Source organism: Geotrypetes seraphini, chromosome 7 (genome assembly GCF_902459505.1).
Source record: "Geotrypetes seraphini chromosome 7, aGeoSer1.1, whole genome shotgun sequence".
Lineage (NCBI taxonomy): Eukaryota > Metazoa > Chordata > Amphibia > Gymnophiona > Dermophiidae > Geotrypetes > Geotrypetes seraphini.
In genome coordinates this window covers 176211093-176226496 of record NC_047090.1, presented here as the reverse complement: position 1 = coordinate 176226496, position 15404 = coordinate 176211093, and the positions used below count along the sequence as shown (strand labels likewise).

Genomic DNA, 15404 nt, shown 5'->3' with positions numbered 1-15404 from the left:
AGTTTTCCTGTGAGGTTGGACATGTTGGTCCTTACTGAACTGGAGAGTTGGGAGGTCTAGGGAGTTGAGGGGGGCAGGCTGTACGGGGACTGGTAAGAGAGAGTTGGAGTAGAATGGGACTGACTAGGTAATGGAATAGTCAGGAGATTGAATAATCAGGTATTCAGGAATTTGAATTAACTAGGCAGAGGATAGTATTGGCGAGTGGTAAGTTGGTCAAATGAGACTGAGTATGTAGTGTCCAGGTTAGCTTGTAGCATGCGGTTGGTAGGACATGCAAGAGGATGGAGTCATGCAGATACTTAGCTGTTGAGTCGGTCCGGGCTGCTGGTGGGATATCCTGGTCTGGGTTTAAGTGTTTGAGGCTTGTCGTGTGCAAGCGGCTCCCTCGTTCGCTGAAGAGTTTTGAAGAATCGGTTCTGGAAGTTGGATGGGAAGCGATTTAGCGCTCCGCTCAGTCGCTTCGCAAAGGCGCGCGCCTTTGCCGGCGCACCGAACGGCTGAGTGCCGTTGAGCAGCCAAATTTTAAGTTCTCCCGGCAGGGGCTGGGGGGCGGAGCAAGCTCACACACCCAGCCCAGCAGTAAGAAAGGCGTCGGTGCGGCGGCTGGGGCTTGGAATGAGGCAGGTAGCTGCCGAAGTAAAGTTCTCCCGGCAGGCGGTCTCGGAGGTGCGGGGTAAGGCAGCAGCGGCTGCAAGATGGCTCCTCCACCGTTGAGCAGCCGAATTTTAAGTTCTCCCGGCAGGGGCTGGGGGGCGGAGCACGCTCACACGCCTGGCCCAGCAGTAAGAAAGGCGTTGGTGCGGCGGCTGGGGCTTGGAATGAGGCAGGTAGCTGCCGTAGTAAAGTTCTCCCGGCAGGCGGTCTCGGAGGTGCGGGGTAAGGCAGCAGCGGCTGCAAGATGGCTCCTCTTTCTCAAAGGACCCTCAGTCACAAGAGGGCATCCGCTCAAACTCAGGGGCGGGAAATTTCATGGCGACACCAGGAAATATTTCTTCACCGAGAGAGTGGTTGATCCTTGGAACGAGCTCCCGGTGCAGGTGATCGAGGCAAACAGCGTGCAAGAATTTAAGAGCAAATGGGATGCCCCTGTGGGATCCCTTAGAGGGTTAAGCCAAGGGAACCTGTCACCAGGAGTGGGATCCCTAGGATAGTAGATTTGGGAGTGGGTCAGTAGAGTGGGCAGACCTGATGGGCTATGACCCTTATCTTCTATGTTTCTATGTTTCTATATTTGAGTATACACTATTAACAGACCAACACAATCAGAACAATTTAAACCAATAAAATACAGAAACAGGTTGCCTGATACAATTACATACAGAAAAAAATTTGCAATAATAATAATAATTTATTTTCTTATATACCGCCAAAGCCATGGTAGTTCGAGGCGGTTTACAACAAAAGGAGCTGGACAGTCAGCGATAAGTTACAAAATAGAATCAATGAATACAAGTACACTGAAAGCAAGTACAAATAAGAAGAACTGGACAGTCAGCGACATAGCTATGAATTGGATACAGAATACGAGAGATAATGAACAACAAATTCTTAGGTGACAAATCGGTTGAACAGTTTCGTTTTTACTAATTTTCTGAAGTCTTGATAGGAAGAGGAGAGCATGATAATGTTGCCATTCTCAATACAGATCTGTATTTCAGTGATCAATGTCTTCCTCATAAGACACAAAATCAAGTCAACACTGTCTGACTTGTGTATAAGCAAATACTGTCAATGAACCAGCACGTGTTGAGCAAAAAAGCAGAACAATCTGCAATCACATCAAGGGTTAACAAACAGTCAAGCTCACAGCTGATTCATTAATATATAACTACAAGGGGGTGCTGAAAAGTTCTCAGCCCATCTATCTTCCCAAACTCAGAGTTTTATTTTGCCACTGTAGCTTTGCAAAGTGCCAATCTGCAGAATAGTAATGCTATGTTTTGACATTGTTTCAGACCATTGACTGAACCATGTCAACGAGAAGTGCAGAATTTTCAAGTGTGGAACAACGAGCCATCATAAAGTTCCTACTCCTGCAGAAAAAAAAAATTCCAAAGGAAATCCATGAATGCATGATGCAAACATTGAGTGACAAATGCCTATCATAATCCACAATGAAGAAGTGGTGTGCAAATTTTCAGCATGAACATTTCACAAGCGAAGGTGCAGCAAGGTCTGGGAGGCCTCAAACGGTGTCAACTCCTGAAATTGTTGACCATGTTAATGACTTGATTTTGGCAGATCAGTAAATATCAACTAAACAATTGCTGAGACACTACAGATATCCAAGGATCATGTTGGGTAGCCCCAGGAACGTTAGATAGATTGTGAGCCCACCGGGACAGATGCTTGAGTACCTGATTGTAAAACCACTTAGATAACTTTGATAGGCGGTATATAAAATCCTAATAAACTTAAAACTTGAAGCAGCAGGGTATGCAGAAGCTGTTAGCCAAGTGGGTGCCCAAATGTTTGAATGCTGATGAGAAACGTCGTCGAGTGGACACTTCCAAGTTGATTTTGAGCATTTTCAGCAAGCTGGTGTCAAAATTTTTGGAAAGACTAGTTACTGTTGATGAAACATGGTTACACCACCATGATCCTGAGACAAAAAAAGTAGTCCATGCAATGGCAGAACTCAGGTTCTCCAAGGCCAAGGAAATTCAAGTCCCAAAAGTCAGCAGGAAAGATTATGGCCATAGCATTTTGGAATTAGGAATGTGTGTAATGACCATCTGTAAATTGCTGGGCTGATTAAAGGAGGCATTGAAAAAAACTAGGACATGGAAGCTGCATAAAGGAGTTCTCTTTTTGCAAGACAATGTACCTGCTCACAAGGCTAGCAAAACGATTAATGATTTGACGAGGTTGGGGTTTTAGTGCATGGACCATCCACCCTACTCGTCATCTGACTATTTTCTGCTTCCAATCCTTAGAAAGAGTTTGAAAGGGTGAGAATTTTTAAGTGATTCAGAGGTTACTGCAGCTGCAGAGCAGTACTTCAGTATCAGACATCAGAGTATTTTTTGGAAGTGTTACAGAAACTTCAGACATGATGTGTCACGTGTGTTGAACTTAGGGGTGAATATATAGAATAACTTGCATGTTTCATGGCTCCATGTCATTCCCTCCTTGGTTGGGCTGAAAACCTTTCTGTACCCCCTCGTATATACAAGTCAGACAAAGTATTGGCTAGATCCTGTGGCTCCTGAGGCAGGTGCTTATTGCTGAAACAAAGATCTATGTTGAGTCTGGCAACTTTTTAATTGTATTTCCATTTTTTTTTTTCTGTGATGTAAATGATCAGATGGCTGGACACATTGAAAACAACCATGGAGATAATGCTTGAGGACCTTCCGGACTAGAAGAAAACCAATTTCTTTTTAGATCTTTAATTTATCAAGTTGCTAGGACTTGAACACGAGTCGATGGCACCTATATAACTATGTAATTTTATCAGAAACCTGTTTCTGTATTTTCTTGTATCAGAGTTCTCATGGAGAGGTTAATACAGATACCCTATTCATCATGTCAATTTGGAGGTTATTTTACTGAACAAAATGCACAACTGATGCTGTACTTAAAGGTGGGTAAAACAAAAATATGCAACATGGAAATCAAACCTCTTTATACTTCTGAAAGTTCATGTATATGAGTGTATGAGCTAATAAAAGATTACTCAAGTGTATTTTCTTCAACATTCTTAATTTTACTTTAATCATCATAGGAAAGAATGCCTAACAGATCGTCCTCATATATTAGAGGCATACGTATATTAACTTGATACTCTCTATGATCAAAAAACTCACATTGCTTGCAAATAACCTATGCTTCTCAGCGCCTGAAAATTCATCAGTATCTCAGTAGATGACAAAAAAAAAAAAGATCTGACCCAACCAGTATGACCTGTGTAAGTTACAGATGCCAATTTTTGTAAAAAGAAAAAAAAAAATGGATCATTTCCGTTACTGTTACTACCTGTTTTAAGTTTATCAAGATATAGAAACACGAAGGCAGATAAAGGTCAAATAGTACATCCAGTCTTCTTAACCACAGCATCCACTATCTCCTGTCCCTAAGAGAACACAAATGTCTGCCCCACGCTTTCTTGAATTCAGACACAGTCTGTCTCCACCACCTCTACCACGAGACTATGCCGTTCGTCTACCACCCTATCTGTAAAGAAGTATTTCCTTAGATAACTCTTGAGTCTAGATCACCTTTTCATTTCATCCTATGCCTTCTCATTTTGGAATTTTCCTTCATTTGAAAGAGACTCACCTCCTGTACATTAATGCCATGGAGATATTTAAATGTATCTATCATATCCCCTTCTCCCCTGTCTTTCTTCCAGAGTATACATGCGAGTATTAAGGTCTCTAGGTCTGTCCCAACACGATTTATGACAAAGATCACTAACCAGTTTTGTAGTAGCCCTCTGGATCGACTCCACATTATTTACATCTTTTTGAATGGATGGTCTCCAGAATTGCACACAGTATTCCAAATAGGCCTTAACAGAGCCTTATACAATGATATTATCATCTCCCTTTTCCTACTGGCTATTCCTCTCCTCATACACCCCAATCATCTCCAGGCTTTGACCATTGCTTATTCTACCTTTTTTGAAACCTTGAGATCATCACACTCAAGCACCCCAAAGTTCTGCTCTTCTTTCGTACACAGTACTTCACTTCCTAAACTATACCTTTCTCCTGGATTTCTGCAGCCAAAGTGCACGACACTGCATTTTTTTAGCATGAAATCTTAGTTGCCAATTACCAGCCCGTTCCTCAAGCTTCGCTAGATCTCACCTCAAGTTATCCACACCCTCCAGGGTGTCTAACCTATTACAGCGCTTGATATCTGCAAAAACACAAGCTTTGCCAAACAGTCCTTTCACAATACCATACATGAAGATGTCAAAAAGAGCTGGCCCAGAGACAGATCCTTGCGGCACTCCATTAACACCACCCTTTTCCTCCAAACAAACTCCATTTACTACTACCCTTTGTCTCTTTCCACTTAACTAGCTTTTAAAACAAGAATGGATGTGTGGTAGACCAAGAGAGATTTTCAGAAGACTGCATTTGTGAGGAGGTAGCTAAATTAAAAATAGACAAAGTGTAGGGCCAGATGTGATATAGCCAAGGAACTCGGAGAACTTCTGGCGACTCTGTTGTCTCATCTTTTCAATGCTTCTTTAGGGTCTGGAGTGATCTCTAGAGGACTGGAGAAGGGTGGATGTGGTTCCTCTGCACAACAGCAGAATAAAGGAGGAGGTTGGGAATTTCAGGCCAGTTAGTCTGAGTAAACGAAAGAAAACACTTTCAAAGCAGAGGACAGTGAGATTTCTAGAATCAAATGGATTGCAAGACACAAGACAGGGCGTGGCTTGGAGCGCGCACGATATGGCAGCTTAACCGCGGCGCTCCTTAGTCCCAGGCAACAAACTGAAAAAAATAAACTGTTTATTCTGCTCACCCGACCTGAAAATAACAAAAATCAACGTCGGAGATGGCAGCGATACGGCAAGGAAAGAATGAAAAACCTTCTACATCGGGAGTCTCGGCGAAAAGGTCGAAGGTCACTCCCGTGTCACCGTCGAGTGTACCAATTCCGCTTGAAGCTGAAGAATTTAATGAAAAATCTGATATCATGGCGGAATTATTTAATATTAAACTAATGCTAACTGATAATGCTAACAAACTATCAGAAGTAAAGGAAGAGCTGATCAATCTGAAACAGGAGATCCAAACTGACAGGCAGAGAATGTCTGTGATAGAGGAGAGAATCTGGCAGTTGGAAACTTTCACACAAAAATGTGAAGAAGAAAAGAAAGATGTTACTGCCTTAAAAAATCAACTAATAGATATGGAGAATCGAGGAAAAAGAAAGAACATTAGAATCCTTGGTTTAGCTGAAAATCTTGAAGGTGGGGACCCCATACAGTTTTTGGAAAATCTTTTGCCTAAACTGCTGCAGCTAAATTCTAAATGGCCGTTAGAGATAGAACGTGCCCACAGAATCCCCACAAGAAAAACAACTAATCAGATTACTCCTAGACCTTTAATCTTCAAAGTATTAAGATATCAACAAGCATTAGAGATCTTAAAAGTGGCAAAAGCAAATAAAAACCTAAACTATAAAGGATCAAAATTGATTTTGGTCCCTGACTTTGCTAAATATACTGCAAATATAAGGAAACAATTCCTTACATTCAGACAGCAATTAAAAGAAAAGGGCTACATGTATGGTCTATACTATCCGTCTACAATGAGAATTTCTACTGGTAATAAATCTATCTACTTTCAAGATCCTGCAAAACTGAAAGAATTTTTGACACAAGAAGAACCAATGTCTACTTGATAAAACAATATAAAGGAAATTTTATCTAACAAAAGTAGATGGAAACAAAAAGAAGAGGAACCAATGTCTATTTAAAATCAGAATAAAAGGAAAGTTTCATCTGAAGATAGAAGCACATACAAAACTTTGCACTTTCTACAAGCACATGCATTTGAATGCTAAAATGCAGCTTTCCAGTAATGAGGATGAGACTACACATCTGAAGATAGAAGATAGAAAATGCAAGATAAAACAAGAAAATAGAAGATGGTTAAAAAGAAAGAAGAAGACAATGATTACTAACAGAATAAATTATTTTTAAATGTTTGATTTAAGTAATATTATAATATTATATTATGAATTAAATTATTTCTAGATTTTATTCCATCTAAATTAAAAAAAAAAAAAAAAAAACCATTTTATAATTTTTAATTAAATTATTATTGATATATTGGATGTTATGATATATATTATCTTTATAATATATATCAAATCATTTATAGAATTATTGCTTCCATATTTATTACTGCTAATATTAATTGGGGAGTAAAAAAAAAAAAAAAAAAAAATTGGAATTGGTTTAATGAGTGGGAATCATTATAACTCAGACATTAATTATAGAATTTATTGATATAAATATATATTTTATTTATAATCTATTCATATTATTATGAATGATGAAACTTTAAAATGTTAAGAATTTATTGAAATTTCTAATACTATCTTAATAAGAACAGATATATCTAATTTATATAAATGAATATTTGATATATGCAAATTAGAGCTATATATATATATATTGAATTTATTATAGGGATAACATATTAGTTACATCTAAGATTTAAAATATTAATATTAATTGATATGAATTATAATATACAATGGGATTATTAATGAAGGGAAAATGAAAAATAAGGTGGGTAAGAAATATCGAATATATCCAATCAAAGATTATATTTTTAAATAATATATGAATGATTAGTTGCCTGGGGGAGGGGTATTAGGTTTTGCATGACCAATGTGTGTTCCAGGTCAAACATTGATAATGGGAGGGTGGGGTGGGAAAATAAAGGGTGGGAATGGGGTTCAATATATTTTAATTGTGCTGAGATCTAATCATGTATATTATCATAGAATACTGGTTAAAACTTAATTATAAATAAGATGGATATAAAAATTTATTCTATGAATGTCAATGGTTTAAATCATCCTATTAAGAAGAAGAAAATATTATCGTTCCTTAAAAATCAAAATGCGGACATCTACTTCATTCAAGAGACGCATCTTTCTGAAATTGAATCTAAAAAACTATCTGGGGGTTGGATTTCTAAATGTTTATTTGCACCGGCTTTAAAGAAAAAAGCTGGAGTGGCTATTCTGATAAACAAAAAATGTAATGCGAATTTCAAATTAATAAATTATGACCCCTTAGGTAGATGGGTGCATATCAAAATGGATCTGGGAAATACTACCATGGATTTATTCAATCTATATGCTCCTAATACTAATCAAATGGAGTTTTTCAAACAAATTCAACAATTACTTTTACCACTAGCTACATCTAATTTAATAGTAGCAGGGGATTTCAATGCTGTAATGGATCCAATTTTGGATAAAAAACCAAGTAGAATTATGAAATCATTAGGTTTAGATAATTTGATTCAATCTTGTGATTTAGTAGATATATGGCGTATTCTTCATTTTAATGATCGGGAATTTTCTTTTTGTTCTCAAGTCCATAAATCCTATTCACGAATTGATTATATATTTGTTTCCAATAACTTAGCGCAGCATGTGTTAAAAGCAGTAATAGATCCTATTATAATCTCGGATCATGCTGGTGTGTGGATTAATCTTCAAAATTATGATAATGAAAATTTCAATCCAATTTGGAGATTTAATAATACTTTAACAGATTCAAATTTTCTCGAAGAATTTAAATTAAAAATACAAGAATTTTTTCAAATTAATGATTTGGATAATATTAATGCTGAGATTTTATGGGATGCCTTTAAAGCAACAATGAGAGGGAATATTATTTCATATTCAGCATATATTAATAAACAACATAAAAAACAATTTCTTGAATTAGGAAAACAAATTAAAATATTAGAAAATAAATTAATTGAAAAATGGGAAAATAAAACATTACAAGATTTATTAAAACTAAAAGTTAAATATAATGAGATTTCTTCTCAATTTGTGAGGAAAGATTTATTTAATAGACAAGTTCAATTTTATGGAAATTCAAATAAAGCTGGAAAATTATTAGCAAATTTTCTTAAAGCAAAAAAAAGAAAATCCAAAATTATTGTAATAAAAGATATACAAGGAAATACACACACTAACAATAAAGACATTTTAATACAGTTTCTTGATTTTTATAAAGATTTATATTCTTCTGAATCTTATGAAAATAAAGAACCAGATGGAAAAAAATTTTTAAATTCATTTATTGGACCAAAGGTTCCAGATCATATAAAAAGAAGTTTAGAAGAACCTATATCTTTAAAAGAAATAGAATCAGCATTGAAGTCTCTTAGAGTTGGATCCGCTCCGGGTGGTGATGGTTATACGGTTGAATTTTATAAATCATTTCAAAACATTATTTTACCATATCTATTAAAAATGTATCAGTAACAAATGAATAATGGAAATATATCAGGTACTATGGCTGACTCACTAATTATTGTCTTACCAAAACCAAACAAAGATCCTACTTTGGTTTCAGATTACAGGCCTATTTCCTTACTAAATGTAGATGGTAAATTAATTTCTAAAGTATTAGCAATAAGATTGGCAAAAGCTCTTCCTTTCATTATTGATGTACATCAAACAGGATTCATTGCGAAAAGACATTCATCACACAATACTAGATTAGCATTTCATTCTTTAAATTTAGCAAAAACTATGAATGATCCAGCATTTATGGTATCTTTAGATGCAGAAAAAGCATTTGATAGAGTAGAATGGAAATTTATGTATCAAGCTCTAGAATGGTTTGGATTAGGTCCCGGTTTTATTAAAATGATTCAAACTTTGTATAGCTCTCCTGGTGCAAGATTATATATAAATAACAATTTATCAGATAGATTTAACTTGCAAAGGGGAGTTAGACAGGGATGTCCTTTGTCTCCTTTACTTTTTGATATTGTTTTAGAACCCTTGTTAATTGCAATTAATCAAACTAAGGAGATAAGGGGAATTCCATTTTCTAATTGGGAATATAAACTTTCTGCATATGCAGATGATATATTATTATATTTAAGAGAACCGGGGAATACTATTCCAAGTTTACTTAATCTTCTTGAAGAATTTGGAAAATTTTCTGGATATAAAATTAATTGGAGTAAATCAGAAATTCTTCCTATTAATGTTCACTGTACCAAAGGATTATTTGATTCATATTCATTTATTTGGAAAGAGGAAGGTTTAAAATATTTAGGAATTATGATCAAAAATACAATTGATGATACAGTCAAAGAAAATGAAAAACTTTTATTGAAAAAAGTTACAGAAATGTGTGAACAATGGAATCCTTTATATCTTTCATGGTGGGGAAGAGTTCAAACAATTAAAATGATGATATTGCCTGTGGTTTGTTATCAAATGAGTATGATACCTCCTTGGAGCGGCTGGGGCACGGGCAGTGTGTCTGGGAGGGAATGCATGGATGGGAGAACATCGCAGGGGAGGAGACATAGGCATCCTGGGACTGTCTGCCAAGTCTCTTCCCTGAAGAAGCCCTTTCTGGAAACGTCAATCGCTCCTCCTAAACTTACTTGCTCCACTTCATCACTGACGCTGAAACCGTGGATTGAAGACAAAGTTTTATTTTATTTTTCTTTCCAGCTTATGATTTATCTTTAATCTTATCTATTGTTTTGCCTTTTGTCTTTGTTTTGTTCTATTTCTATCATTTAAATTTCTCCAGAATTCTACTGTTCAACGGCTCCCCCTTCTGCTTCTATTCCTTTCTCTCCTCTCTTCTACCTTCCAAAGTATTTAGATCAATGCTGTCTTGTTAAAATGTTTATTTTATTTTTATTTTTCCTCTAACTCTACTTTTCACTTCTCTATTACCCTCCAGGTACTTTAGTTAGATTGTGAGCCTTCGGGACAGTAAGGGAATTTTTCAAGTACCTTTCTTATTTCTAATCTTAATGTATATTTTCTGTAAACCGCTTAGAACCTAACGGATGTAGCGGTATATAAGAAATAAATTACATTACATTACATTTTTTCAGGGGTCCTTTTATAAAAAATTAAACAATATTATCACAAAATTTGTTTGGTTTGGGAAAAGACCAAGAATTGCTTTAGTATCTTTACAAAGACCAATTGTGGAGGGAGGGGTAAATTTTCCAAATTTTTATAGGTATCATCAAGCCTATATTCTAAGACAGGGTATGTATTGGATCCTCCCAGATCTCATGGAGAATGTACCAGATTGGCTATATTTAGAATGGCGGCTCTTGTTCCCATTACACCTAGATCATTTAATTAGTATAACAATGCCTAGAAAATACAAAGAAAACAGAATCTTAGTAGACACTTGGAAAACATTAAGATATATTAATAACCTATCACCGGATCCAATTAATAAATCACTAAATCAGTCTATTTGGGTAAACTCCAGGATCAAAATTGGCGGATTTAAAATCGTCTGGAAACAATGGATAAGTGCAGATATACGAACATTAAATGATGTCATTTCAGAAGGTTCACTGCTTAGTTTTTCACAATTGCAAAATAAATATGGCTTAAATAAATCACAATACTTTAAATGGATCCAGTTGAGGCAGGCCATTCAGGTAGGGTTCCCTGAATGGAAAAACCTTAATACTCAATATAGTCTGCAAGTTTTATGTTTCCAGGCGGATTTCTTGGGACACCAAGCCGCAAAATGGTACAAATTAATATATGGATTTTTAAATAAAAAAAAGAAAACTGGTCTTAGGGATATTTGGAGTATTGAGATTGGACAGACAATTTCTGCATCTCAATGGCCACGATTTTGGTCCTGGAGATTAAGATCTACAAAGTCAGCATCTATGAGTCAAACATGGTTGTTTTTATTACATAGAGTGTTATGGACCCCTACGCGCCTGCAAAAAATAGATAATACTAGATCCAATAGATGCTGGCATTGTAAAACAGAAATAGGGACGTTAGATCACTTAATTTTTTTTTTGTCCCTGTATAAATGCTTTTTGGAATATGATTTGGCCCCAAATTAACAAATTATTAGAAAATCATGTAGGACTCTCATATGACACCGTATTATTTGGCACTGCAATGAGAACTCAGAGTCCGATCTCAGTAAACAATAACAAGCTGCTTTTAATATTAACAGGAGTCGCCATGCAACAAATCACTCAAAATTGGAAAGACTATACCAAATTAAACTATACGTTCTGGTGGAATTCTGTATGTCACATATATAAAATGGAAAAAGTATTAGCATTACAACATGGGAATCTTAATAATTTCAAAAAAATTTGGCAACCATTGACTAATTATTCTAATGATTAGATTTCTTAGCACAATTATAGTACTTATATAGAAATGGGGTGGGATATGCATATTTTTTGGAATCATTAATTGTAAAAAAGGGGAGGGATTTATAACTTTTGGTTATATATAATATATAATATACACTGTTGCATAAATAAATGTTATACTAATGTTAGATACAATGATATACAATAATAATTATATCACTTGTGATTCAAATTTTGTAAAATATGAAAATTCAATAAATAAAAATTAAAAAAAAAAAAAAGCAAGACCCAAGACAGCATAGTTTTACGAGAGGCAGGTCTGACTCATTTCATTGACTGTTGGATATGGAAGAGGTGCTAGATGTGGTGTCCTTTGACTTTAGCAAAGCCTTTGACATGGTGCCACGTAGGTAGTTGATAAATAAACTGAGTGCCTTCTGGATGGGCCCTAAAGACAGACAGAGTGATCCTGTCCTGGACTGACCACACTTCATGAATGAAGATACAAGTTCCGATTTCAGAAAGAAAAACAAGTTTAACTCCTCACATTTATGGCCCAAGGCAATAAATGGTACTTAAAAATTGCTGCAGAAATTTGGGTGTGCACCCAATTTCTGCAAGCAATTAAATCAAACAAGCTAATTAGCACTGATAATTGGGTGCTAATCAATTATCAATGCTGACATTAATTAAAATTTATATGTGCACTTAAGCGCTCGATCGGAGTGTAAATTTTATGCACGTTCCATAAAGGGAGGATCATCGACAGATCAGGGGTGTTACTGCAATTTATGCATCCTATATAATGAGGAGGGTCCACGTCTAATTTAGGCATGAGCATTTACACCAGGGTTTAATTGGTTTAATCCTTGTGCCTAAAGTTAGGCACAATCTTGGCACTAAGTGCTGTTTTATAAGTGGTATCCAACACCAAGTGCCATTTATAGAATAATGTTTAGCGTGTGTGTTTGGGGGTTTTTTTTGTCAGCAATGATTTTTTTGCACCGTTAATAGAATTGAATCCTTAATGGAGTAAAACCAAACTGGGTCACTCTGCTTGTCTAATGCCCACAGTATAACATACATTCAAACAATGAGGAAAAAAAAGCCAATTGTTTATCCCTTTTAGTCACTTGTCATTACAAAGGGTGTTCATAGCAACATTATGGGAAAAAAGACAACCTGGAATAAAAGTACACTTCCTCCTTACAATGGATAATGTGCTTGTAACTGCCATTTAATAAAATCAAATTTCCTTGTAAATAACTTAGGCACGGCCAAGAAAGTCAAAAATTCTTAATATCTGCTCCTCTGTTATAGTATCTAAATCAGTATCTCGCAAACTTTTCCGGCCGGCAGCACACTAAAACCAGTGCTCCGGCCGGATGGCACCTGGAAGTTGACACAATGATGTCATGCGCATCGCGTCAACGTTCGTGCATGCGCGGAGGCCTGTCTGGCCGCAACCCTGCCATTACAGGAATCCGGGAGGTGCGGGGAGAAGAGGAGAGACGCCAGCCAGGAGGAGAGTCAGCTGCACCGGGTGACTTCTTATAGGACGTGCCTCTCGCGGCAAGAGTCACATCCTGTAGTCAGGCAGCTGGCGTGAACGACTCTCCTCCTCGCCAGTATGTCGCAGCACACCAGAAATCTCAGGAGGCACACAGTTTGCGATACACTGATCTAAATCTTAGTTGATGCCTAAAAAGATGGAGAAAGACATAAGTAAGTTCATTTGTACAGCGCTGGTATTAAATATACTGTACTAAGGCCCAGGGGAGAAATTTAGGAAGGGGCCCCAAATATCAGCAGGCTCGAGGTCCCTTGTAGCATGGGGGTCCAAGGCATTGGCCCTGTTTGCACATCCCTACCACTGGCCTTGCATCTGAAGCTTTAATACTACTAATGTACTTTAAGGAATTAAGGGAAAAAAGAGAAGACATTTCACTCTGAAAATTATGAGCATTACTTTCAAGTCTCTCCTATCCTATAAAATGAGAACCAGGCCATCAATAAACTGAGACTACACCATACATCATTCATGTTATAAAAAAGTCAAAAACTGTCCAACCCAACCAAAATGGAAAATCTCTTTGAAAAATGTGCGATAGCCCAGTATCCAGATCATGAAAAGAAAACCCAGAGAATTTTTAAAGCGTAAATATGTAATGTCTTACCTCTCTCAGTGTAGCTAGTGTTCTTGTATCAATTGTAACTTGCTTTATGAGGTCTTTATTCTTCTTCTCCAGGTCTTTGGCCTTACTGAATGCATCTTTGAACCTGCCAATATCTTTTTCTAGTGTTCTGTTCTTTTTCTCCAAAGTAGCTAATTTCATGGTGTTATCATCCAGAACTGTATCTTTAAACTCCACCTGCTGCCACAACCTGTTTGTCTCTTTCTCCAGCAATTTTTTATCTTTTTCCAGCTGGGACTTCTCCTGCTCCAGAACTTTATTGTCCTTTTCTAGTTGCTCCATTCTCTTGCTTGAAGTCTTCAGCATCTCCAAATTTTTCTGTAGCTCTTGGTTTTCCCTCTCTGTTTCATGCAGCTCTGTCTCCAGCTGCTGAATTTGGTTGCTACTATTCTCCACCTTCTGCTGTAGCCTCTGGTTCTCAGAGTTCAAACTGTGATAGCTCAGTTCTAGTCGCTCAGATTTTTTGCCCAATGCTTTCAGAACCTCTATGTTCTTTTTAAGTTCTTCTTTCTCCTTCTCCAATTCCTTGTTCTCAGACTCTCTCTGTGTTAGTTTGGAACTGGTGAACCTCATGGTTTCCATTATCCTCCGGAGCTCTAGATTTTCTTCATCTAATTGCTTATTATCATACTCTAAGGTCTCTAGCCTGACAGAAACATTCTGTAATACATCCAGGGACTTTTTCAGCTTCCTGTTTTCTACTTCCAGATCGCCATTCCCTTTTTCTAAAGCTTCCACCCTCTCTGTGACTAGTTTCATGGTTGCCAACTTCTTGGTCAACTTTTCATTCTGCTGCTCCAATCTGTGGACCTGCGTTTCCATCTCTTCTACCCTCTCCACTTTTTCTTTCACCTGATCAAAATCTTTTTGCAGCTGTCTCTTCTCATAATCTAGCTTACTGAGTTTGCTGCTGGTCTCTGTAACTGTCTCATGAAGTATTTTATTTTCCTGCTCTATGTCCTTTACGCTGGCTTCAGCACTGATCTGAGATCTTTGTCTCAGAGAAGAAATGGCTTGACTGAGGTGATGATTTTCTTGTCCAAGGTGCTTAATCTACAATGAATGAACAAACTAGGTAACACACCATGAAAAACATTTATAACTTAAGAATCTGTTCAGCTAGGGAACTGCATGTAGAACTACACTGGTTAAAGATGGAAAAAAGAAGAGAATTCAATCTATGCTGCATAGCATTTAAAACACTATACGTTGATGTCCCTAATAACTTACCCAGATTTACTGAACTATTAAGTAGATAAATAGACCAACGAGACTAACAACCTGACCTTATCATTCCCAACTCTGAAAGATATAAAATACAAGACATCTTGTAGCAAATTATTCAACTACCAAA

The 15404-nt window shown here is 36.8% G+C and overlaps 1 protein-coding gene across 5 annotated transcripts in view; it reads right to left on the bottom strand.

Moving 5' to 3' along the window:
- The window catches only part of CCDC88C (coiled-coil domain containing 88C), a 338359-nt gene that overhangs the window by 118933 nt on the left and 204022 nt on the right, over positions 1–15404 (bottom strand). For all 5 annotated transcript variants that reach the window (XM_033951005.1, XM_033951004.1, XM_033951007.1 and 2 more), the window contains exon 15: positions 14033–15103. In XM_033951005.1, coding sequence (XP_033806896.1) covers positions 14033–15103 — 1071 coding nt within the window. The remainder of the gene's footprint in view (positions 1–14032; positions 15104–15404) is intronic.